The sequence below is a fragment of the Sminthopsis crassicaudata genome, chromosome 4, assembly GCF_048593235.1.
Source record: "Sminthopsis crassicaudata isolate SCR6 chromosome 4, ASM4859323v1, whole genome shotgun sequence".
NCBI classification, from domain to species: domain Eukaryota; kingdom Metazoa; phylum Chordata; class Mammalia; order Dasyuromorphia; family Dasyuridae; genus Sminthopsis; species Sminthopsis crassicaudata.
Genome location: NC_133620.1, coordinates 174,073,495 through 174,100,222, shown reverse-complemented (window position 1 = coordinate 174,100,222; position 26,728 = coordinate 174,073,495). Strand labels below are relative to the sequence as shown.

General features: G+C 35.6%; 1 protein-coding gene across 4 annotated transcripts in view; it reads left to right on the top strand.

The window, feature by feature from the left end:
• Positions 1-24,656, top strand: part of NCOA7 (nuclear receptor coactivator 7) — a 166,234-nt gene extending 141,578 nt beyond the window's left edge. For 3 of the 4 annotated variants that reach the window (XM_074309916.1, XM_074309913.1, XM_074309915.1), the window contains 6 exons: positions 5,391-5,538; positions 18,685-18,810; positions 19,546-19,698; positions 22,401-22,496; positions 22,902-22,975; positions 23,862-24,656. In XM_074309916.1, the coding sequence (XP_074166017.1) occupies positions 5,391-5,538; positions 18,685-18,810; positions 19,546-19,698; positions 22,401-22,496; positions 22,902-22,975; positions 23,862-23,997 (733 nt within the window). In that variant the 3' untranslated portion in view covers positions 23,998-24,656. Of the gene's footprint in view, positions 1-5,390; positions 5,539-10,275; positions 13,046-18,684; positions 18,811-19,545; positions 19,699-22,400; positions 22,497-22,901; positions 22,976-23,861 lie in introns of those variants that run through there. The other variant, XM_074309917.1, reaches the window with a different exon arrangement.
• The last annotated feature ends 2,072 nt before the right edge of the window (positions 24,657-26,728 follow it).

The following is a 26,728-nucleotide window of genomic DNA, read 5'->3' as shown; positions in this document are numbered from 1 at the left end:
GTCACTTAACCCCTTTTGCCTTAATTTTTCATTTGCTAGAAGAGGAAATGGCAAACCATTCCAGTATCCTTGCCAAGAGAACCCCAAAAGGGTTCACAAAGAATTAGATACAACTGAACAATAAAGTTATGATTCTAGATTGAAAAGAAAAATATTTTAAGTGACTGTGTTTTTTCAAATCAGAAGTACTATTTGAGTAAATATTGCCCCACTTAGCAATCTGTCTAATGTTTTATAAGAATATTAAATTGATTTTTGGTACTTGATTCCTTTCAAAATAGAAGATTCATTTGATTTTTTATGTAAATATGTTCCATTATTTTAAAGCCAAAACTAGTAGAACAGCAGATAATAGTATTTCTTCATTCTCTAAATTGATACTTTTAATATATACCATTTTGGTAACCAGTTCTTAAATATTTGGTGTTTATACATCTAGATTTTGGATATATCAGAGAAAAATAAGAATGCAAAATATGTCTTGCATTGTATTAGATTCTAGGATTGCTACATATGAAATAAGATAATCATCCCTTATCCTTAATAAACATAATCTAATATTATATCAATAATTATATGAAAATTTATGCCACCAAGATGAGGTACTTTGCCATAAATATCTTCTAGAAAGATCATTTAGCCAGTTTTCTTCATTGTATTATTTCATAAACTCATAAATTCAATTACTTCTTTAGACTGTATTTAATCACCTTATGTACTGTAGTGTCATGGAAAGGGTATAACATTCAGAGCCAGAGGACAATGGGTTAAATTCTTACTGCCTATGATCTTATACAACTCATGTAACTTCTGTGGGCCTCCATTTTCTCATCTGGATAATGAGGACCCTATAAACTCACTTTTGGCTTTTATTTTGTTCTCTTAAGAATTTAACTGAGCACCCAAATTTATTTAGTGGGTACTTGGGTATAATCTTCTTTTTTTAATAATACCAAGTTGGGTAAATCATAGATAAACTCTCTAACTTTGGGGTAGAAACTGACTTTCCTATCTGCATCTATTGACTATTGACATACAAAAATAATAATCTCACTATTAAAGGTCATGTCACTATTGTGACCTACTTTGTAATTCTTGGAACAGATAACTGCTCTTTCCCCTTTCCTCCATTATCACTTAAGTCTTTCAAAAGATGAAATTCTGAGATATTTAGAATGGGTGGTCATTTGTTCATGCTATAGCCATGAGTTTTTAAACAGCACAGAAATCTTATATAATTCTTGTGGCTATTAATAAGTCAGATTCTTAAGGTACTTTTCAGTACCATACGTATTGTTCAGTACTACAATGCTGTAACAGTGTTTATATCCTGATATTTTATAAATGAAGGAATAGACTCATAAAGGTTGAATGTTTTGCCCAAAATCATAGCTAGTAAGTGGGGATTTGAACTCTCAAATCTAAAGTTCTTTCCATTACAGAATGAAATGCCAGTATAGCTACCAAGTTTAGAAATAAAATATTTCCTCTTGTACAGATCATCAACATTAGGACTATACAACATCCAGGCCATTTTCACTGTTGCCTAACTTTTCTAGTAGCAATGACCATGAAATACAAAGGACAAACTTAATTACCAAATTTTCTGTATCCAAAGAAAGAAATATACCTTTTCTTTAAAACTGAATGAAGAAGCAGCTCTGCATAAATTAGAGCTCTCTGCTAAGGTTGAGAAAACATTAAAATAGGAACAAAGAGAGGTGAGTAGGGGAGTCAGGAAGTAATAAGGTGGCTATTGAGACGATACAGATGCAGACCTTCCCCTGAGGGATTTTGTCTTAATATAATTTATCTCCATTCTGGCTAACCTTAGAGTTCTAGAAGGGTAAATGATTTGACCACCTTTATAATTATGAGCTGGGAACAGGATGATAGGATGGAAACAACGAAGGAGTATTCAGCATACCCAGGTTCTTGCCCAGCAACATAGAAACTACAGAGCTCAGCTCTTATTTAACAAAAATAATTCAAATAGAAAGATGGTATACTTCCACCATTGGGCTATACCCCAGTGTGTTCTGGAACCAACTTATACAAGCTCTGAAAAGAGAGTTGTTACATTTGCACTATGAACATTTATACAGAAATCTGCAAGTGCTACAAATCAAAATTTAATTTATTGTTCTTGTTGATTTCTAGATTTAAGAATGTGATAGAGAAAATGCTGACATTTCAGTTTAAACTTTAAAATATGTCATGAACATTTTTTTTTGGAGAGCTACTAGTTAAACATTTACCAGGACACCCTGGCTATTTCACAAGTGAGCTGTTGCCCCACGATCAACCCATAGCCTCAGTGTCATGGAATTTCCACCTATGGCTACTAGGATTGTTCCCACACCCCTAAGGTTGTTTTTAACCTTGAAAAGTTTATTTGAGATCATTTTGCATGCCACTTAGCCCAGGTTAAAAAAAAAATTTGACTTCTGGCTCTGACTCCTGCTGTTCTTAACCACCAACATACATGGAGTCCCTAGACCTGGATACTAATGTCACCATGCTAGAATCAGGGTACAAAGACAAAAATAAGATGGTCTCTGCTCTGAAGCAGAGCAAGAATCTACTGAGCAATAATATGTGCATTGACTTCTTTTTTAGAGTGTTTGTGGGAAAAGCACTTTGCACACCTTAAAATATTATAAAAATGTAAGTTATTTTTCTTGTGTAATCTTTTCCTCAAAGATGAGAAGCAGGAACTAGAAATGAAAATGTGTGGTTTCAGGAATTCAACCATAGTATTTACACATATGTCCTTTCTGGTTTTTACCCTTGAAGTATAGGTCATTTAGTAGTTCTACAAATTCCTAGAAATGTAGTATGAAATAAGAGATCCAAATTAATTAGTTCACTTTAAGAAAACAGGTTACCTATTGGAATCCAAAAGTAAATGTGGACTGATTAAAATCTGGATTCTGAGGCCATCTACAGGCCAAACTGGGAAACAACACCTTTTAGATCATAGGATCAAATAATGAGCAAATTAAGGAAATACAGTTTTAGAACTGAAAGAAATATGTTTCTGAATTAAAATTTAAAATGCTTCATCACCATCCTGGAATATTTGGAAGGAGATATGAGAAAGGAGAATAAATGTAGATTCTTCACCCTCTTTACTCAGAGGCCTTAGACTTACAAGTCAGTAGCCCTGCTATCAATTGAATTGTAATGCTTTTCCCCCCCTATTGGCTTTCCTGCCAAGACTAGATATATTACAAGAAGCACTGTATTATTTAGGAGTGTATTATATATACCATATAAATCTCACTTCTGGGTTGCCCACTTCAGAATGTGCTTTTCTGATCTCTCCATCTCCCTTAATTCTCTTCAGAAATTTATCATCTTCTATCCCTCCCCAAAGTAGCACTTCTGTCTTTGCTATTAATTGGTCTTTAAAATGATTTGCAATGCTCTGTTGGGTATGATATTCTTAAATCTAGTATTGATACAACTTTTTTTGACTCTCCCTAACTGAGCCTAGAGATCTATTGTAGGCTACCTATGACAGGATGGAATTATTCCTGATCACATATACCTTAACTTTCTTATGCGTCAGCTTGCCAATGGTTTCTAGTGCTTCCTACAGGTATTATTTTAGCACCACTGGTATCACTCAGGGCTATGTAAACTTGGGCAAAAAACAACTTTCCTCCACCTCTATTTCTTTATCTGTAAAATGATGAATTTGGACTATTGGTCTTTGATATCCTTTCTTCCGGTAGTGATTCTAGATAGTGATGATCCTTAATCCTAAAGTTGCTTAGGCACGAATTTGTGTCTTTGAACATAGGAAAAGGTAATGCACATCATTGTAAAACTGATACTTCCTTATATCAGACATTTTTGGAAAGATAATTAGGTGTTTCTGCCAAGGTAGAATATTTCCAGGGATTAGAAAGCACAGTGCTCTATTTTGTAGTGTCTGTTAAGAACAGACACAATTCAGAGTGATACCAATGATCTCTTTTTCTACCCTTTCTCCTCTTTACCCTTCTGCCTTTTTTGATAGCTGTTGTTAAGGACAGGCAAAAAGAATGATAAAAGAGTCCTCAACATCATCAACAGTGGCCAAATCAAAGAATAATTCCAGATCAATGACTTATCTTAACTGAAGTCTGGAGGATGTGGGGAATTCTTAGATTGTTCACTTCACTTAAATATTTTTAGTTATGGTCAAACTTTATATTTTATTAGATGTAGAACTCCCCTTGATAATTTTAGGAGACATTAAATATGCATTATTAGATTGTTTTAATGAAGTGTTCAGGAGCTACTCTTCTAACATTTTAAATCCTTCCTATCCTCTAAAACCTATGACTAAAAGGGAGACAGCACCACCACTTCCACCACTATAGTGGAAATTCTGCTAAATGTCTTCTATGTAAAAAGATTACAATGAACTTAAAAGTCACCTGACTCCAGGATGAACTAATTAAATCTTTTCCATTTCCTAAGTTCCATATTCTTAATGTACCCTCTCATTTAAAAAAGCAAGAGAAAGAAAGCAATTTATAATTACAATATTATGAAGACAAAATATCTTTGAAGTGCTGCTCAGCTCTGACCACTCCTTGATCAATTCAAGGACCATTATTTCAGTGGACCAAGGATGATACATGCTACCCACCTTCTGAGGACAAGAGAAGAGATAGAAACAGATACAGAATGAAAAACATTTTTATGTGACCAATGTGGGGATTTGTTTTGATTTGTTTGACTCTGCATATCTGTTCCAACAGTTTTATTTTTCTTTTTTTTAATGGAAAGAAAAAATAGATTTTGTTAATTAATTTTTTAATTAAAAAAATTAGAAGCTAAGGATAAACTAAAAAAGGAATTAAATTTATTTCTCAGTAAAGTTAAAGTTTCTTTCTTATGGTTGAAATAAAATGTTCTCTAATATTATTCATTCTTGTCTCTTCATCAGAAATGTTATATGAAAACTTGACCCACAGATAGCCTTTTATCTGAGCATGATCTCGTTGTTCACTGCTCAGATGACACTTCTCACTTTCTTGGAAGACAGAGCTACATTTGATGTGAAGAGTTGGAGGATTCCAGCTTTTTATTATGTGGTCCATCAGGTTTTCTTTCTAGGGCTGATGAATTGTGGTGCCACTCTCCTGCAACAGTGAACCACAAGATACAATTTTAAGTAGCACATTATCTCTTCTGATTTCTGTCATTTGCCTTGTTTTCAAAATTTTTAAAGTTTCAGATAGAAATGACTTTTGTGCAGCTTGATAATTCATTTCCTAATTGGTGAAGTGGATTTGCCTAGCAGAAGAATGACATAGTTCAGCCCCCAAATTTTTTTCTAATTTTTTAAAATATCTGGTCAATAAACTATGCTCCTTTCCTCTGTTTTTCAGGGTAGACCATTTGTATACCTTCTTTGTTCAGTGCTCTCCAGAAGTTTATGGAAAAGATGCCAAAGAACAAGGGTTTGTCGTGGTAGAAAAGGAAGAGTTGAATATGGTCGATAACTTTTTCAGTGAGCCAACAGCTAAGAGCTGGGAGGTGAGTGCACACTATAACTCTTACAGCTGTCATTGAATATTCAGAAAAGCAAACAGATTTCTGTAGCCAGCCTCTTTCCAGGAGCAACACATGCATGCATATTCATATTCACATATGTTTGTATATAGTATGTATGTATATGCATATACATATATATACAAACACATATAGACATATATGTTTTTAGTTGAGGAATAAAAGGAAATTAAAGTAGTCTTTTACTACTTTCTTAGAATAGAAAGTGTGAGAACTCATTACCAAGTTTACTTTAGAAGTTGTTTTATTTATAATTATTTATAATTTAAACAAATTCATTATCTATTGAATTGAATGAACCTGAACTTTCTTGTGTTTCTATGTTTAAATGTGGTTTTCCTTTGCATCTAATCTCTTGTAGTATCTAGCAGTCAAGATTCCTGTTCCTTAGTCTATTATACTTTACTCTCAGTGACATTGGATGTGCAGTTTCCTTTTGTATGGGATGTGTGTTAGACCCCCTTGCCCAAATTAACTAATCAGAGACATCTTCATTTACAAAGAGAGAGCATTTATTTAGTCCCTGCAGGGAGAGGCCCAAACACACCCAAACATCTCAACTTCCAACATGTGCCTGACATGACAAGTAGAAAATAGCAAACCTGGTTAAATAGCAAAAGACCCAAGTCTTGTCATTGGAAGGATTAAAAAGGAAGTAACTTTTAATTGACTAATGGTCACCAATGTTGTCTGCTTCCTGTGGGTCATTTCACTTCTTGAAGCTGACCTGGGTTCTGACCTTTAAAGATCTCTAGGCCTTGAGATAGTGTGACTTCCTGTAACCTGCAGACCTCTGGGAATAGGGATCACATAACTTAGGTGTGTTCTACTCCCATCTCATAGACTTTTTGAGAAAACTTCACCTGGTCTCATTTAGTCCCCATTCTTTTTCACCCATTTGGAGATTTCTCACACCAAACCTGATATTTTTTCCATTAGGGCATCATTGTGACCTGGGCCTTCAAACTGGTTGCTCTCTTCAGTACTAACTGTAACCTGCCCTCTACCATTTAGAATCAATACCCACACATCAGTGGAAGCTTTTAGGAAACATTTTAGCTAATAAATCTTGAACTATTCTAAAGATTAAGTGCATAAGCAAGCAGTTGACAGGATATTGATGTTTAAAGCAGTGAGCAGGAATCAGAGACTCCACTTCCACCAACTCCTACTATCTGTCTTGGAAACCCAGTCATCACAGATCAAGAGATTGGCATATGACAGCCAGTTATCCATAGAACTACAACACTATGGAGACCCAGGAGCTCAGGGCCATTGTCACATCATTCCTACCTCAAGCAGTCCAGACCCAGATTCATTTGGGATAAAGGGACAAAGGTCTCATCCTGTGGAGCTGCTTCAGGCTTGATAAGGGACTTAGAGCTGGCCCTGCCTGATGGGGGTACAGACTGAGGAGAGGAGACAAGTGACTTGTAGGCGGTGTCAGCAGTTTCTGGTGCTGAGTGTCAGAACCAAGTAGTTGGAATTTCATGACTTGGAGCCTGGAAGAAGCAACTCTCACAAGTATATTAAAAATACAAGGACCAAATATGAGAAAAAGAAAAAGAATAAACAAAAGTGTAGCTAATATGGAGGTTACTAGGATAGTAACCAGGAGCCCCACCCAGAGGAAGACTTGGAGGAAGATGAGGCTATCATAAATGCCTCTCATACAAGCAGCTTTTCCTAGGATAAATATCAAAGAATGTTTTCCCCAAATTCCTGCTTTTGTCTCCTCAAAGGAGTAGGGGCAATAGGTGGAACATTGTGCCCTTCAATGAGTATGATCTCCTTTACCAAAAAACAAACAAAAAATCCTAGAGCCCTTAATCTCGATAATTTTACCTAATTAGTACAGGTGTTAACATAACCAAAAGCAGTTTGAAGCCCCTACAAGGGGCACATGTGCAGGCCCTTTTAACAGTCCACTTGATTGGGAGCTATATGGAGGAATTAAAGGTGCCATAGTCAGGGGAAAACAGGCAGCAGCATGGGCAGCTGATCTGTAAGCCTGTTTCCCTTCACCTGAAGTGAATTCTCCTTTCTTTGGGAAACAACAGAAATCTCTCTAGGTCCATGAATAGCTTTTAGCAATTGTTTTTCCTGCATACTTAATGGAGAATTGTTTGGCTTTCAAAAATCCCCTTTCTTTCCATGTAGCCCCATGACCATGCAAAACATGAAAAATGTATTTGAAATCAGTGTAGATCTTTGAGAAGTAAGCAAAATGTCTAAGATAGGGTTCCAGAGACCCCTAGGACCTATCCCTGCCTTCCATCCATGTACAACTGTAGGCAGGAGATTAGTTTAGCTTTCAGGGTCCTAAAAACTTTGGCCTGATCAGATTGTGCTAAGATTGTTTGCTTCTCTCCCAGTGAACAAAAGGAAAAGTGGGAGGTGGCCCCAAATACTTAGGCAAAGTGAGTCTTCAAACAAAGAAAGCAAGAGATTTTGTATAACAGCAACCAGAGAACCCTCCAGCGCTGGGCTGCAAATCAAAATATCATCTATAATTTTGTATTGTGCCTCATACCTTCCACTGACCACTTGCTCTGATTACAGAAATTTGCTATAAGAAGAAAAAGCAGGAACATGATTTAAATAGCATCAGAACTGGTCCTTCAGGGTTGACCTGAGAGTACATACATAATTAATTATCCTTAACTCAGTTTTACTTCAGGTAATTTTTCTAGGTTTAACAATTCCATCTTAAGCCAGACTCAGAATAATCAAGTGGGTTCTTTGTTAAAAGAACATCACTGGAAAACTGAGTTAAAAGGATCCCACCTCATCAGAGGCCAAGGCTGTCCTCAATTCTTCCCCAGATACTACTTTCTATCTGCAAAAATTTCTTCTGAGTAGCTTGTGGCATATTCCTTTCAGATGGTGGATCACTGGCTTGATGAGCTATCAGACAGTCATACCTGAATTTAAAACTCCAAATAAATATCAGCTGTATTTCCAAGAGATTTTATTTTTCAATAGCAATTCTCAGTCAAAGTTTGAGATGAATCTAGCTCTCAAGGATCACATATCCTAAGCAGGTACTGGCTATGACCTTACATTGATAACAGTATAAGATTCATCCTAGTAAGTTCACAGCTTATCTTTCATATCTAAATAGATGGTTTTAAGTTCAACATTACAAAATCATTTTGCTTTTAAAATGCTCACTAAGTAGAAAAATTCTAAATTGCATATTGTCCATAACAGAAACAAGGAACAAAAGCAAAAACTATTATTCTCAGAGTCCCTTTAAATAATGGATATAACTTTAAAATGATTCAATACAATTAAAAGTCATATGGAATATAGGCTATTCTAATTTCATATAAAAGAACCTTAGTCAGAATTAACATTAATAATTTCTTCATTTTTAAAAAATATTAATTCAACTTCCTCCAATTGAGGAATTCCTATAAACTTTTTGGAAATATCCTTATCAAATCAGGTTAAAATTCTGCTCTAAGTACTTCCAAGAAAGTTATAGATCACATTTGTTATATTCAGATGTGGTGGGGAGAGTTAAATGATCACCTTTTCTAAACTGACAGATTTTTCCCTTACCCTTTCCCCCATTCCACATGACATTTCTCCCAACTCCATCATGCTTCCCAACCCCACCTATCACAACTGATTCTTTTTAGAGTGACAAGTTCCCTCAGGATCCAGCCCACCAGCCAAAGACATGCCTCAACCTCATGGGGTGCCTCCTGTCTCCTAGCAAATGGCAAGTTCCACTAGGAGCTTGCTCTTTTCTGTCTAACCTACTCCTCTCCCCTTTTCCAACATGTTGTGTTTCTCTGTCTCTGTCTCCCTGTTTCCAACACGCGGTCTCTCCCCCTGTAACCCATTTCCCTTTCTCTAACCTGCTGCCCTTTTTCTCCTTCTAACATACGCTTGCACACACACACTCTCTCTCTCTCTCTCTCTCTCTCTCTCTCTCTCTCTCTCTCTCTCTCTCTCTCTCTCTCCCCTCTCTCTCTCCTCTCTCTCTCTCTCTCTCTCTCTCTCTCTCTCTCTCTCTCTCTCCCTCTCTCTCTCTCCTTCCCTCCCTCCTTCTAACATGCTTCCGCACCAATAATTCTCAACAATTCCAGGTTTCATTATTTCAACCATGATATTGACTAGATAGACCAAACTATCAATTGCTTTTGCAAATCAATCTTTCTTGTCCCTTAATTTTAAAATCACCTCTTCTTTTCCCCACAGTCAAAAAGGATTTTGTGCAAAAAGATTACAATTTATATAAAAGTGCTTTTACTATAATATATCAAATAACAAATTTCATTGAACTGGTTGAGCATAGTTTCTTTCTCTCCCTCCTGTCCCTCGTGTCACTGTTGCAGTCAGGGAATGAGGGAAGGGGAAGAAAAAGAGACTACTCTATGTACTATACTCCTTCAAGAGGCCTTAATTTAGTTGAATTTGCTTCCAAATTACTTTACACCCACACACAAAATTCATTTAATCTCAAAGTTAGTATTATATGTTGGTCACATCTAAAAACCCATATAAAGTTAGCAAGTATGAAGCAATTAAATCTAATAAAGAATTTAACACTTATATAGCATTTGCTTTATGCTAAGCACTTTGGAATCTTGAAATGACCAATTGCCAAACTCCCCAATCATTACTCTCAAAAATTTTCCTGCAGCTCCAAACTTTGGTCAGAGTTGGAGACTACAGGAAAGTCTTTTTTTTTTTTTTTTAAACAAGTTCTAGCTCATACTACAGACATAACACAGACATTCTGAACAAAAACACAAATACAGACAAAAATTACATGGAAAAGTACCATCCCTTCCCCCCACGCAACAAATGTACCTAATTTAGTGCACTTTTTTTTTTTTGTCCCCAAGATTTGAAGTAGCCTGCTCCATCCCTTCAAAAAAAAAAAAAAAAAAAGGATGATCCCAGGGGTCCCCTACTAGGGGCTACTCCTTGATGCTGGATCACCACGCCTCTTTGGGAAGAACATCCAATTTTATGGCTTGACCTCCTGTAATACACAGAGCCAACCTCTCCACTCAGACCATAAAGCCTGGAAGGAATCTCCTTCCTTCCCAGCCAACCAGGGTGCCCCTGCTCTGTACCATTTATCAGAACCTCCTTCTGGCTCACCCTTTAACCTAGATCACCAAGCCTTGGTGATCCCAGGGCAAACTGGCACCTAAGGACAGCCCAAGGATACAGACGGTGCCTTGGGCAGAGCAGCTCCACTGCCCTTTCTCCTTCTCCCCCTGGATTATAGGCACATAAATTACCTGGCTGTTCACTTGCCCTCAGGCTTCTTTGGAGGCTTGTGTTTGCTTTATGTTTGTATCTGAGTGTCTCGCCTAGGCCCATATGTCACAGAGAAGGAGGTAAGAGACTGATTTCAAGGATGATCAAAGAAAACCCAATCTGGCATCTGTCTTGAATCAGAATCCCATCTATCTCTCTGGGAAGCCACACATCCTGGGCTGAGCCCCCTTAAACTGTATGGGATGGGTGCTAGATCCCCTTATCTTTAACTAATCAGAGATATGTATAGGAACAAAGAGAATTTATTTAGTCCCCTCAGGGAAAAGCCCCAGCATGCCCAGGAGGCAGCCCAGCTCCCAGCATGTGCCTAATCTGACCAGCCAGAAATAGTAAAGCTGGTTAAATAGCAAAAAAACCCAAGTCTTTTCATTGGATGGAGTAAAAAGGAAATAATCTTTATTGACCAGTGGTCACCAGTGTTAAGTTCATGTCACTTCTTGAAGCTGACCTGGGTTCTGACCTTTAGAGACCTCTAGGCCTTGAGATCATGTGACTTTATGTAACCTGCAGACCTTGGGGAATAAGGGATCACGTGATAGGCCCAAAGTCTGATCTGCTCCATTTCATAGACTTTTTGAGAAAACTTCACCTGGTCTCACCTGTTTTTGTATATGATCCATATATCTGTTAGATCTTCCTAAAGCATATAAGGACTATGTTTATTTTCCTTTAAGCATTTTGGTCATTTTCAGGTTTCATTTATTTTGTAAGCAAATTTTCAACCCAAGTGTTATTGTCAATCTTGTGATCACTTCTACCAACATATACTCTTTTGCTCCATAAACTTGCTTAATCAACCTTAGAATTGTAAAGGGTCCAAATCCCTCATTTAGAAAAGAAAACTAAGTCCCAGGAAGATTAAATGATCACAGCATATGCTAGTATATGTTTGTGGAGGATTGCCTAGGATCACACTGCTCACTTATGTCTGTGGGACTATTAGAACTTTGGTCTCCTTAACCTCAAGTCTAGCATTAAAACTAATGTATTACCTAGTTTCTGCCAGTGGAGGTAAACCAAAGAAGACTCAAGAACTAGCATAATCTCAAGCACATAGTAGACATAGTTTAGCTTTTTTTAGATGGCTTTTTGACTACAGAGCAAGGCCATTAGGATCCCCTGGTACTTACATACACTGCCCAGCTCATAGGATTGCTGAGAGCCAAGTGCTTTGTAAATCTTAAAACAATAGAAACCTTGGCTGGTATTATGATATTCACTACTGGTTGATAATTAAAAGGCCATTATCCGCTGAGAAGAACAGCAAATTTACAATTTTATGCTAATTTCAACTTGCCAGGCTGCCTGCCAATGGAAAGCCCTGTTTGTATCATCTCAGAAATCAAATGCTCCTTCACTTTCCTTTCGGTTATACATTCCTTACAAGATGAAGCATGTTAGCCAAAGCACACACTGTTATTCCGTCTGCTGAATACTCAGCCAATTGAAGATTCCTATTCAATAGAGCAGACTCATGCCTGGACTCTTCATGTTGCTCCAGATTCTTCTATGTAATGTTAGGTACAAAGAAGTCATAGAATCATAAATTAATGACTTGCCCATTGTCACAGGGCTACTAAGTGACTGGCCTAGCCAGTCTTCTGTCTCCAAAAAAAAAAAAAAAAAAAAAAAAAATACATGTTTCTCAGAGCAGTAATTACCTCTTATCAGGTTTGAGGAGGTACCAAAATCTTGGATGAAGCCGTTCCGGTGAGCTTTGGGACTGAGCAAAGCACCAGAAAGGGGAGGAGGGGATATGGGGAGAAGATTAAAACAAAGAAGTTTTGTTAACCTCAATTAGGAAATTAAGTTTGATAGGTGAAAGCTCACTTTATAGCCTTGGGCCTATATCTAACAGGAAGTGAGTGTTTACTCTCAATCCTAATTTGGGTGTGTTCCTGTAGAATAGTGAACCCTATCCTAAGGGGAAATAGAAACTTACTCATGCAGGAAACTAGATAGAGCAGAAACTGTTGTAGCAGCCACTCCAGTTACTGCAGTCACTTAGGTTGCTAACTGCCTCTGAAGGTAGAGAAAGTCTTTGCCCTCCAGAGGGAGAGCGGCTGTGAGAGAGAGTCTCAACCTGACGATGAGACTAAACCAAATGGCCTTGGACATTCAGATCCTGTACTGTGCCAGACCTGACCAGGAGCCTTTTGTGAAGGTAGGTCAGATTATGCTCTTCATTATTTCTGAATCCACAAGGAGCTAACAGTACAGAGGAATATTCTGTTTCCAAGCCCATTTCCCTTAAAAGGGCTCAGCTTTTATTTCATTGTGATGCAGAGGTTTTATCTGTTTTGGCAGTTTGTACTTTTTGCTCCTTCTCTTCTAAAATAAGAAAGGCACTGAAACTTGACTAGAGTGTGTTTAATATTTCATTCTGTGACTTGATCTATATACCTCTGGCAGTTTTAATCCTTTCTCAGGATGTGGTACTTCATTGATGTATTTAAAATGCATAACTTTGGAGGTTTTCTTTGTTTTTAAGTTCCCTTTATCAGGAAATACAATTTAGGAGGAACTGGCCACTTCATCTGATGTATTTAAAATGTATAGGTTTAGGAAGTTTATTTCTTTTTAAATTCTCTTTATTAAGAAATGCAACTTTGGAGGAACTAGTATCTTGATTTATGTTCTGGCATGATACCTACTTAAATCAGTGGGCATTTCTGACCATTTCTGTGCAAATAATAGTACTTGCATTTGTGTCTTTTGATTTTTTGTTTTGCTTTCCTGGAAAAATGAAGATCTTTATATTACCGAGGCTATTTTTATTTTCTTACAATATACCTATCGATTTTTAGGGAGAAAAACAATGAGTTCAACTAAACACTTTATGGGGAAAAGATGGATTTGAGTTAAAATCACTTAGCATCTTTGTGAGATTGAGGTTATATTGAGGTAGTATTGAGGACTCTCTTGGACTCAGTTTCCTCATCTGTAAAACAAGGGATTGGACTAAATGATCTCTGAAGTTCTTCCTGTGATCTTATAATTCAAACCCAGATATAAACTAGGAGATGCCATTCACTTTAAAGCATTTCTCATCATAGAAGAAAAGTAACTCAGACCTATTGGTTTTGAACTATAGACCAAATTTTCAGCTGGTTGACATCTTTGCCCAATCACTTGCAAAATTAGTTTCCAAGACAAAAATCTTTAGCAAAGTTGGCTACTCTTTTGATTATCTCAACAGAAACCATCAATAACCTTGAATTGGAAAAGACAATAGAATCCTAATTTAGAACAGGAAGGGAGCCATAAGATCCTCCACTGCAATTCCCTTATTCTACAGAGAAGGAATCAATGGTCCAGAAAAGTTAAATGATTTCTAAATCCTTTAAGTAGCAAAGTGGCATGGCTAGATTTTGAAACCAAGCCCTCTTGACTGAAAATCTAGTATTTTTTCAATATCATCTTCACTCTGCACACTTTTCATACCCAGCTTTGGTCATATGGTCTATTACTTTAATTTTTTTTTTCACTAATTTTTAAACCTAGAATCTACTTGTCCTCCTGACTTATAATTTTTTACTTTTTGGTACATACAAGTATTTATTCCTGGTCTAGGGAATGTTTACTCAATGTTTACTAGAAAAAGTTATAAAATTAAGTCAAGTTTAACAAAATTTATAAAAAATATATTAAAAAAAAAGTACATGACTCAATTGGGCCCTCAAAAAGTTTTACTTTTTCTCTCCTGTAAACATTGTTCCAAACCTTTTCTTTCTCCCATTCCCATAACTATATTCTTCATTCCTCATACTTAGACCAGATAATCTATTCCATTAATTCAATGAGAAGAGAGAGTAAAAACTGTTCAAATCCTTTCTTGATCAGGTTTCCTCAAAACTCTATAACACTATCCTCAACTTTCTCCTTTCCCCCTCCATTTTCAGAAAAGATGTTACTATTTGAATGTTGGTAACAATTATAACAACAATAATATCTAGCATTTATGTAATATTTTTTAATGTTCACAAGGTGCTTTATTTGATCCTCCCAACAACCCTACAATGGCAGGTATTTTTATCCTCAGATTACAGATGACAAAACTGAGGCAAACAAGAGCTTCAATCTTCCTTTTGGTCACATAACTAATGTCTTGAGGCTAGCTTTCAAGTCAGGTTTTCCTGCCACCACGTCTAATGTTCTATCCCTTGTATCACCTATCATTGACCCCATTTTCTCCCACTTTTTCCAGGACTATGTTCTGTTCAAAAGTCATCATTTCTCTTTTATATATTTCAGTGACTCAACCAACAAACTTAACTAGGTCTCCTTACAATAAAAAATACTTCCTTAGGCACTTCTACATTGCTCAGATTTCATCTCTTTCATCCTCTTCACTCTTCTGGAAAAAAGTAGTTTGTATCCATTGCTTTTATCTTCTGGTTCTCTCTGGTTCTCTGGTTCTCAAGATAACAAACATGATTATCAAGAAACTGATCTTTGCAAAAGTCTTGCTTCTCTTCCTACCATTTTACTGACTAAAGGCAGAATCATCAAGGTTTTATTTTTCATTCTCTTTAACTTCTATGTAAGCAACATTGAATGCTATATATTTTGTCATTTCAGATACTTTTAAAATTTGCTTCAGAGATACAATTGTCCTTGTTCTCCAGTTGCCTCCCTGACTACTTCATCCTCTTCTCACTCCCCTAATTTAAATGTTCTCCAAACTGCTTTCCTTGGCTATTTGAGAGAAGAGAGAGAGGGAGAGACTAACAGAAAGTGAAAGTGGAGTGGTAGGAAGGAAGAGAGGGAAAAAAGGAGAAAGGGAAAGGGAGAGTGAGTGTGTTGGTGAACTGCCAGGATTTGGAGAAAATTAGCTATCCCTCAGTCACTCCATAAGGGCTTAGAGATGTTTAAGAGATAAAAGACTCCCCCAACCTAACCTAGGAATTCTTAGCAGAACCCAGGGACCCTGCAGTCTTCCAAAATACTTGGACAGACAAGTTCAGGAGTTCAAGCAAATCAAGGGAATATCATAGAGGGCAGAAACTTTGTGTAAGTCTAGTATTCCCTGCCCAAATCCAGCCCAGCCTGAATCTTTCCCAAAGCTATAACAATAGGAACCAAGCTGTGAAGTCTGGGTTAGCTCCCTGTTGACTCAGGATCAGCAAAAGTCCTTGGTCTTTAGGGGAAGAAGTAAAAGAGATGGACAAAACTGCCACAAGCTCTCCACCTACCGACCTCCCTTCTCCTCCAAAGTGACTCTGACTTGTCTTAATCCACCCCCAATCCCTCTTACAATTATCTGTGTACACCAAAAGATGGAGCCAGCACAGAATAGTGAGGAGGACCATTTTCCAAGCATATGCTAATAGAGTATTGAACAATAGGTAATTACCCTTAAGTGTTCGGTTGTCTGATTCCAGTGCACCTATTCAGAGTTTCAGCCTTTTATATCCAGCCAGAAAGAGCAACTTCAGGATGTTGGGGACTGCTCCATTGAGATACTAGTGACTCAAGCCCATACTGGAGAAAAGATTCTCTAGCTGTGTGATCCGGGGCAAGTCACTTAACCCCAGCTTCAAAAAAATAAAATAAAATAAAATAAAATAAAATAAAAATACAACAGACTCTTGTTTTCACATACTAGCCAAAATGAAATCCTTTTTCTTATGGACAAACACCATGGTCTAGAAGATAGAGAGCTAACCCTGAAACTACTACTATTGTAAAATATTAAGTATATTTTTTCTTCCCTAAATTTAAACAAAAATATTTAGTAAGCACTTAATACATATCAGGCACTGTACTAGCCACTAGAGATACAGAAAGTAAAACAGAAATATTCAGCTCTCTTAAGGAGTACATGTTCTATCAGGAGAGACAATATGTACATGTATTGATATTTCCAAACAAATAAATTCAAGATTATTTGAGGTGAAGGTGGAGGTTCACATTTTCCTGGTTATGAACTTCAAAAGCGTAAGGTAATATGACAAATTCAGTAGATTTGCATTAAAGAAAATTAATTATGTTTAGTTTTTAGTGCACACATTAATCTTGTCTTTTTACTATACCTAGAAAAGAGATATCAGACATTAATTTTTTTTTTATTCATTTTTCCAAATTATCCCCTCCCTCCCCCCAATGGCAGGTAATCCCATACATTTTACATGTGTTACAATATAACCTAGATACAATATATGTGTGTAAATACCATTTTCTTGTTGCACATTAATTATTAGCTTCCGAAGGTATAAGTAACCTGGGTAGATAGACAGTAGTGCTAACAATTTACATTCACTTCCCAGTGTTCCTTCTCTGGGTATAGTTATTTCTGTCCATCATTGATCAACTGGAAGTGAGTTGGATCTTCTTTATGTTGAAGATTTCCACTTCCATCAGAATACATCCTCATACAGTATTGTTGTTGAAGTGTATAGTGATCTTCTGGTTCTGCTCATTTCACTCAGCAACAGTTGATGTAAGTCTCTCCAAGCCTCTCTGTATTCCTCCTGCTGGTCATTTCTTACAGAGCAATAATATTCCATAACCTTCATATACCACAATTTACCCAACCATTCTCCAATTGATGGACATCCATTCAACTTCCAGTTTCTAGCTACAACAAAAAGAGCTGCCACAAACATTTTGGCACATACAGGTCCCTTTCCGCTCTTTAGTATTTCTTTGGGATAAAATCCCAATAACAGCAATGCTGGGTCAAAGGGTATGCACAGTTTGACAACTTTTTGGGCATAGTTCCAAATTGCTCTCCAGAATGGCTGGATTCTTTCACAACTCCACCAGCAATGTAGCAGTGTCCCAGTTTTCCCACATCCCCTCCAACATTCATCATTATTTGTTCCTGTCATCTTAGCCAATCTGACAGGTGTGTAGTGGTATCTCAGAGTTGTCTTAATTTGCATTTCTCTGATCAGTAGTGATTTGGAACACTCTTTCATATGAGTGGAAATAGTTTCAATTTCATCATCTATCAGACATTAATTAAAGATTTTATTTAACGTTTCAACATTTGCGTATGGGTAAATTTGAAATTTTCTGCTTACATAATTTGAATAAACTAGTTCTCTCCACTCTCAAATTTGAGAAAGATTATAAAAGAAAGCCTTCATCAATTTAAGTAGGGTTATAAAATATTTGGTTCTGGGCATTACATTTTGGGAAGGCCTTTGATAAGATGGAGAGTATTCAGAAGAAGGCAGCCAGCATAGAGAAGGGCCATGAGTTCATGCTAAGTACAGATTGCTTGAAGGGACTGGGGTTGTTTAGCTATGAAAAGAAAAGACATAGGAGAGGGGAAATGTATCCATATTCTGGTATTTGAAACAGTGGAAAGATTAGATTTTTTTTTTTTCCTGATCTGCCCTCTAGAGTAGAATTTCAGAAACAATGGGTCAAAGTTGCATTGACAAATTTAGGTTCTAAGAGAAAACTACCAGAGCATTGGGCCCAAACTCAGGAAGACCTGGAAGACCTGATTTAAAACTGGAGTCACTTACTTATTAGCTGTGTGACCCTGGGCAAGTCACTTAATCCTGTTGGCCAACAAAATGATCTAGAAAAGGAAATAGCAAACTACTCCAATATCTTTGCCAAGAAAATCCCAAAAGGGGGTTGTGAAGATTTGGACACAAGTGAAACACCTCAAAAGCAACAAAAAATTAGAATAGGTAGGAACTTTGGGAAAATTGTGGTTCTCTTCTTACTAGATATCTTCAAGTATAGGCTGGATGACTACCTATTTTCTCTTGGTTATTGATTGGACTAGATGGCCACTGAGGTCCCTTCCAACTCTGAAATTATACTGTTCTGCTATTTCAGATAATCACAGTTGAAGAGGCCAAACGGAGAAAGAGTACTTGCAGTTATTATGAAGAGGATGATGATGAGTCCCTACCAGTCTTAAAGCATCATAGTGCTCTCCTAGAGAATATGCACATAGAACAGGTATGAATTATTATTATTAAAGTACTAAGAAATCAGCCTTCAAGGATTTAAACAAAACCTTTGCATAAAACTAGAATAGAAGTACTGTTGACTTTTAAGGGAGGGTATAGACTACTTATAACACAGGAGGCTGTTTTTGAGTGACATACAAGCTGGCTTCTCTTTCATTTTCAGCTTGTTGAAATCTCCTGTCCTTCAAGGCCCAGTTCAATTGTAACTGCCTCCTTAAGGCCCCACTCTAGAAGTAATCTCTGCTGCTTCTAAAAACATTCTAACACTTCATTTGCATTTTATACAGTTATATTAGCCTACTTTACATCAGTCTTATTTGTGTATGTGTCTAGTGTGCTAGGCTTTGTCAACAAAAAGTAAAAGTATATTGGCTCCAATAGGTATAGAATTTACAAGATAACATAACTGCTGTCAGTAGTCACAGAAACCCTGAGAAGAAAACTGCTTTCTGATCTGTGTCCTTGATAGGATTCATTTACTACAATTCTTTCTTTTCCTTCTCATTCAGCTTCTGTATCCCTTGTTCTAGTGAAAACCTTGTCTCTCAAAAGAGGGAAATTTGATGATGAGTATGGATTTACTAAAATGAATTTCATCTTCATTTCTAATGAACATGGAAATTAGAGTAAACTGGAGTGTGTTTGTCTAACTTGGGTTTTTAGAATAATAGTTAGAGGATTTGTCTCATTTCTTTCTCTTATTTCATAATCTTTCCATTTCAAGCTTGCTCGGCGACTTCCAGCAAGGGTGCAAGGATATCCATGGAGACTAGCCTATAGTACTATAGAACATGGCACAAGTCTGAAAACTTTGTACCGAAAATCAGCATCTCTAGATAGCCCTGTACTTCTGGTCATCAAAGATATGGATAATCAGGTTAGAACTCCTTACTATTTTTCACCTCTTAACTCTTCAAAAATAGTACATATAATTTATTTCTGATTTCTTGCATATAGTATTCTAAATCTTAAAATACTGTACAGGATAAAACTGTACTAAGATTTTTGAGGACACTGTTTAAAGTTCTTGTTATTATCTATTTATCCACTTTCACCATTTTGCAACAATGAGACTTAATAACTCTACTGAAACAGTAGTAGAGGAAAAGAGAGTTTTAATTGTTGTTACTATTCTTTGTTAATAACTCTAGTGAAAAGTTTGATAGTAAAAACTGTGTGTGTGTGTGTGCGTGTGTTGTGGTGGGCTTACATATTATATATACTTTAAGAAAAAAGCATTTATAAATTTTTATTTATTTTTAACATCAAAAAAATTCAGTTCTATATTCTCTTCCTCCTCCCCAATACTCCATCATTGAGAAAGCAAGCAATGTGATATCAATAGAGTATATTTTTGAATATGTGTGTTTTATACACACCATTAACTAAAATGAAATTTTAGGGTTACCTTTCTTAATACCTTAGCCTCTTGTATTAAGCTTCTTAAACTATGGGTCATGACCTCATATGGGATCATGTAACTGAATGTGGAGGTTATTAATGCATGATTTATTATCAGTAATGTTTTATTGTATATCTGTAAATCCAATGTCACATAAAAATTTCTCAGGCAAAAAGGTTGGTAACAAGTGGAAAAAAGTTTAAGAAGCCCTGTTATAGACAGAAAGAGAGCTCTTATAGGTATCTATCTATATATCATGTAGTTAATAAATATCTTTATGATATAGATCCCTATATGTAGAGATCATATGATCTCTACATAGAAATATTTACCATATGTTGAATATATGTATACATAATATATACATATATCTATAAATATAAATATATGCACATATCTAGGTGTTTGTATATTTTTTCTCCTCCCCAAGGCAGATTGGCAACTGCTATTTAATATATTCTTGGAAATTTTCCCAGACATTGAGAAATTGTATGACTTATTCAGAGTCATACCCCAAATATATGGCAGAAGTGAGACTTGAACCTGTGTTCTTAATTTCTAAATTAACTCCCTATCCATTATGTCATATTGCCTCCCATCTTTTTATTTCCTCCACTCCACAATCTCTCTTTCTTTTCTGTCTCTCTAATAGATATACATATATGTATTTATGTATGTATATGATATATACTTATATGCATAGAGAATTCATATGATCTATTTTAAGTTAATAATGGGAATGGGCAATCACAGTGATTTTATATATGTATATAATATATGTAAAACTGGGAGAAATAAGTATTATATGGATTTTATAGAATAACCTCCATTTATGATATCTAAAGTAATTTAAAAGGTCTTAATGTACACAAAAAAGGAACAGTATCTACTCAGAGACATTTGCATACAGAGACATATGCATTTTGCATACTCACATTAAAATCTTTTATTGATAAATAGGAATAAAATGTATTTTGTTCATGCTGAAAAGGCATTGAAGAGTGAGTACTCAAAGCATGGCTGTACCAATACCTAATATTAGAACTGTTTAGATTCCTCCTACATAAAATGTAAGAATCATAACAAACATTTATTGAGTTTTAAAATGTATGAAGTAATTTATTCCATTTGAGCTTCCCAACAATCTGGTGAGGGAGACACTGAAAGTATTTTTGCTATTTTGCCAATGAAAAAAAGTGTTTCTCAGTAAGTTGCCTATGGTCATAGAATTATTGGTATAAGTCATAATTTTAGAAGCACAGATTCCAAATTCAAGGTGTAGTATTCTTATGGTGTTTTTCATATCATAGGGTTGTCTCATATATTGAATAAAAACTTATGACCAAGGAATAGACCTGCTTGTATCCTTCCTCTGATCAAGAATCTTCCATGATTCCCTATTGTCTCTAGGGAAATGACAAACTACTCATGTTGGCATTTAGAATTTTCCATAGTGTGGCTCCAGTCTACATTTTTAGATTTCTTTCACTTTATTTCCCTTTGGGTACTACATGTATTCCAGCCAAAGTGTCCCACTTACTAATCCTAGGACTAAATTATGTCTTCTGCCTAAACTGCCCCCCAACCTATGACTGGAATATACACTACTTCCCCTTCACTCCTAAGAAGTCTTATTTTCCCTTAGGATTCAACCCAAATACCACATTGAATGGGAAACCTCTTTTTTATCTCCCACGAGTTTTTAGTATTTTTTTACTACTCAGATTATCTTGTATTTAGTTATCCATTTATATGCTGTATCCTTCTGCCCACAATAAATTATAAACTAATTTAAGCCAACATTTTGTATGTGTGTCTGTGTGTGTGTATGTGTGTATCCCAGGATTCTGCATGTAAAATATAGTCACAAAATAATTCTTGAGTTAAATTGCATTAACTCTTGCAAAATGTTCTATAAATGTTTAAGTATGACTATTCTATGCAGGGAAAATCCCTGCTAGTCATACTTGTAAAACAAAGAAGAGAAAAAAATTTGCACTCTTAAGCATTCAAATCTAATCAGAGAATAAAACTTAGAACTCTTACTTGCCAGCAGTCCAGTCTCGCATCTGAGTTTATCTGATGTAATGGAACATGTTTAGGAGGAGAGAAAGAAGCTAAGACAATTCTGTAGTTTTAAAAGTTGATTTTGAAACTAATACTTTGTATTTTGACAGATTTTTGGGGCATATGCAACTCATCCATTCAAGTTCAGTGACCATTACTACGGCACAGGAGAAACTTTCCTCTATACTTTCAGTCCAAATTTCAAGGTGACTATGTGGGAGAAAAATAAAATATTATACCCCTGTTTTCCCCAGGGAACACTGAAACAGAAAGTATACTATAGACCAAGCTAATGTAACCCTATTTAGCAACAACCCTAGTGAGTGTAGCACAATTACCAGGCACATCAGTTGTGGGCCCTGGCACAATAGTCTGTATTTCTGGAATCTATAGGTGCCTGGAGGATCTTCTCCAAGCTCAGTCTCTCCGGATTTGATTTAGCCAAAGAAGTCCAGAGCATCTTCAAGCAAATGGGTTATTTTCAGTCCCCATCCTTATCCCTAATATAACATGTTGATGATATTAATTTCTTAACAAATCCCTAAATTTAAAAAAAAAAAAAAAAAAAAAAAAAAAAAACTCCTCTTTTGTGTTTATTCTGCACATCCTAGGTATTCAAGTGGAGTGGAGAAAACTCTTATTTCATCAATGGAGATATAAGTTCTTTAGAACTTGGTGGTGGAGGGTAAGCTTTTAAATATTTCATTTCACAGGAATGACTTAAATAATCAAAATTTGGGTCTCAGAAAGTTTAGTGGTTGTATTGGATTAACTGAAATTCTTGCTTTTCACATTAGCCAGAATGAAAGCCAAACTTTTATATTACTACAAGACTTTGTTTTCCTTTATACTTGTAAAGAAACTGCATCCATTAAAATCAATTAAAAGTTTTTTAGGCATTTGTTTTCAAAATTTATTATTGATTGTTTTCCCTGTCTTTTTGAGGAGGAGTCAAACTTGTTTTTTCAATAATGTATTGCCCAAGATACTGAAAGATTATGAAAGGTCATACAGTCAGCATATGTCATAAGTAGGAATGTAGACTCTACAAGTACTCAATATGCCACACTGCCTCTCTCTTAAATACATAGCTGGAAAAAAATAAGTGAGATAAATGGAAATTTGTATTATTATACAAAACTTAATGGTAAATAGAAATGTAAATATTTTAACCAGTCTTTATTAATCAATCAACAAGCCTTTATTAAATGCTTACTATGTGCCAGCTACTTTGCTACAAATGTAAAAATGAGAAGTCCTTCCCTCAAGGAACTTACATTCCATCAGGTAAAACAATAAGTACACATATAACTAAACACAAACTATATACACAATAACTTACTGAAATTAGGGAGGGAAGGAAACAGTGGTTTTTAGAGGAATCAAGAAAGGTTTCGTGTAGGAGTTGATCCTTGAGGTGACCTTTTAAGAAAGCTAGGAATTCTAAGAGATAGAGATGAAGAAGGAATGCATTCTAGAGATGGGAGAAAGCCTGTGCAAAGATATGGAGGTAGGAGATGGAATTTTTTTTCAGCTTGTGTTTTTTATTTTGTTTAAAACTTTTCTTCCAGTGGACGATTTGGTCTGTGGTTAGATGCTGACTTATACCATGGACGAAGCAATTCCTGCAGCACTTTCAATAATGATATCCTTTCGAAGAAGGAAGACTTCATAGTTCAAGACATAGAAGTATGGACATTTGAATGAAATTTAGACTGCCTTAAAAATAAAAAAACTGAATTCAATCAGCCCTCTTACAACTGGCTGGAAGATGAAATCCCAGCACAGGCTGCCTAGTAACATCCCATACATAAGCTTTCTTTTGAAAACCATCCCAGAGCATAACTCCATAATGGGAAGATTCTGAAAGCTACCTGGGAAAGGCAGAAAGTGAAGCTTGATATAGAAGACTAGATTATAGCTAGACTTTTTACTCCCACTTCCCTCAAAGTCCTACAATAAAAAATCAAGAGTGTTTATAGATGTATGGGTTGAAGGCAGTTTTTATTTTTGGTAACTGTGAACAAAGATACTGTGGAATTTTGTGTATAGTATATGCCTTGTGTATTTATATCAATTTGCATTATCCAAACCTATAGCATCATATTGTTTGCCATGAAAAATGTTTAACTTCTTTGGAAGAAATTCAAAATTTTCAGCACTTAAAGGGAATGTGGGATTTTTTAAAAGAGCAATTTTATTTATTGTTTTTAGTACATTGTCTGAGATTTGTTAGCAGTTTTTTTTTCTGTTAAAGTTTTAAATCTTGGATTTAAAAGAATGCATAGAGTTTTGTGTGCTGTTTTGGCAACAAATTTATTTGTTTATATAGTTTTATATTGATATTTTTCATTTTGCAGAGAAAATGTTTGTTTTTAATTTTGCCCTAATTATTCTAGGGTTATTTTTTTTTTCAGCAACATCTGACATAAGGTATACATTCCTACTAGATAGAGACATTGACTGCCTAGTTTTGAATTCTTTTTTAATTTCACTGTTGCCAATTTAACTATCTTAGGCCAACTTGTCACTTCAACAGTGGAAGCAATAAATGCCTTCTAATAAGGGACCAAGATGTGCTCCTTCATTTGGGGATGAGAGAAAACTGAATTATTTATGAGATGAAGCCAGCTTTAGAAATTACTAGGTAAAATATTTTGGACAGGGAAAATATCTTTTGAATAGAAAAAAGTTCTTTAGCTCTTAAAAACCACTTATTTTCATAGTGCAAGCTCCATTTTCCAGTATGTTCTAACTCTGTCCCCACCTCACCTTCAGTTTTTTTTATTAAGGGACAGGCTTTCTGCTCTTAAAAGAGAGTTGGCTGGCTTTATGGTTTCCTTTATTTTTTTTCCTTTTACTTGAAAAATTTAAAATTAGCCCAACAATCTTTGTTTTGAGTCTTTTTTCAGTTGCTAGAAGCAAAACCTCAGCAATTGCACAAGAAACCAAAATTTAAAAAAAAAAAAAAAAAAAAGAGTACTCTCTTTAGCACTGGCCCCTTTTCACATCTTGAAAATGCTTTGTTCATTTTGCCAAGATAATAAAAAGCAAAGGCTGTATTGTTGCTCCATAGACTCTGATAAGCTGAGGAAAATCATTTCAAAATAGCCCACACTGAGATTGATTGGTTGTACATAAATTGAATCCAGTTTTTTTTAAGGTTATATCTGAAAAGTTTTGTATATATCTATATGGTTTGAAACATTTGTCTTAAGCTGGCAGCAAGTCTCCTTTAAATGTCCTCTCATTCATAGACACTTAAAAGGGAACAAACCAAAATGCCAAGGACTCTCCTGGCAAATCAGCAAATCATTTGCTTCATACATTCCATGCAATTTAAAGCAGCTTCTATGAAATATTAAATCTGTAACCTGCGTATGTTGTGTTTTTTTAAAATATCCAGATCCTATCCCACTTAAAATACCAGTAAACATCAAATTCTGGCATATCTACTATAAACTTAGCTCAGTAGCTACTCCTAACATCATGTATGTTGGTGAGAGGTATCGGAATGCCTCATAATAATCATATGTGGCATTTTTATCATTTGCAAATCACCCACTAGTAAGCAAATATTTCACTCTTGTTATCTATACAGTTTATCCCATGATACTATATTTGCCAGTGCATAATTAAACACTGTGTTCTCTCTATTTAAAACAGTATTGTTCAATTAAAACTTTGTGACCCTTCATCTATGAATATTGAATATATGTAATGCAGTGCTATTCCAATATTTTCAATAAAGGAATTTATGGATTCAGTGTGCATTCCTTATGCTTGAAAATTTTTTCAGTCTTTTTCCTCCAGTATAAGTTACTATTGATTTGCATGACATAATCCCAGCCTAAGCAAATAGCAATGTGGACAGTTAATATCTAAGTTTGTATTTTTATTCTAGAATTCCTCCTTTGCCTTTGTTCTCCTTTTTCATTACCTCTATTCTAATAGATATTTTCTAGTTTTTATTTAGAGATATGATATTCTCCTAATACTTTTTTTTCTGTTTTGCCATTCCTTTTCTGCCTCCATAAGCTTCCCACATCAATGGTGAATGGACCATAATACTCTCTTTTCCCTTTTTCTCTAAATTCAGTCAGTCTAAACATTTAATAAGTGCCAGGCACTGTGCTAAGTGTGCGATATAAAAAAAGAGGAAAAGACAATTCATGTCCTCAAGGAGCTCACAATTTAAGAGGGGGAGGGACAAATAAAACAAATATATACAAACTATATACAGAAAAAAATAAAACAGACTAAAATGAAAAAAGGCACTAGGATTGAGTTGGGAAAGCCTTCCTGTACAAGATAGAATTTTATTGGAACTTAAATTCAGGGAAGCTATCATGAGGAAATGAAGGAGAAAATGCCCGGCATGCAAGATAGACAGAAAAAAATACCTGGAACCTAGAAATATGGAGTGTCTTGTTTATGG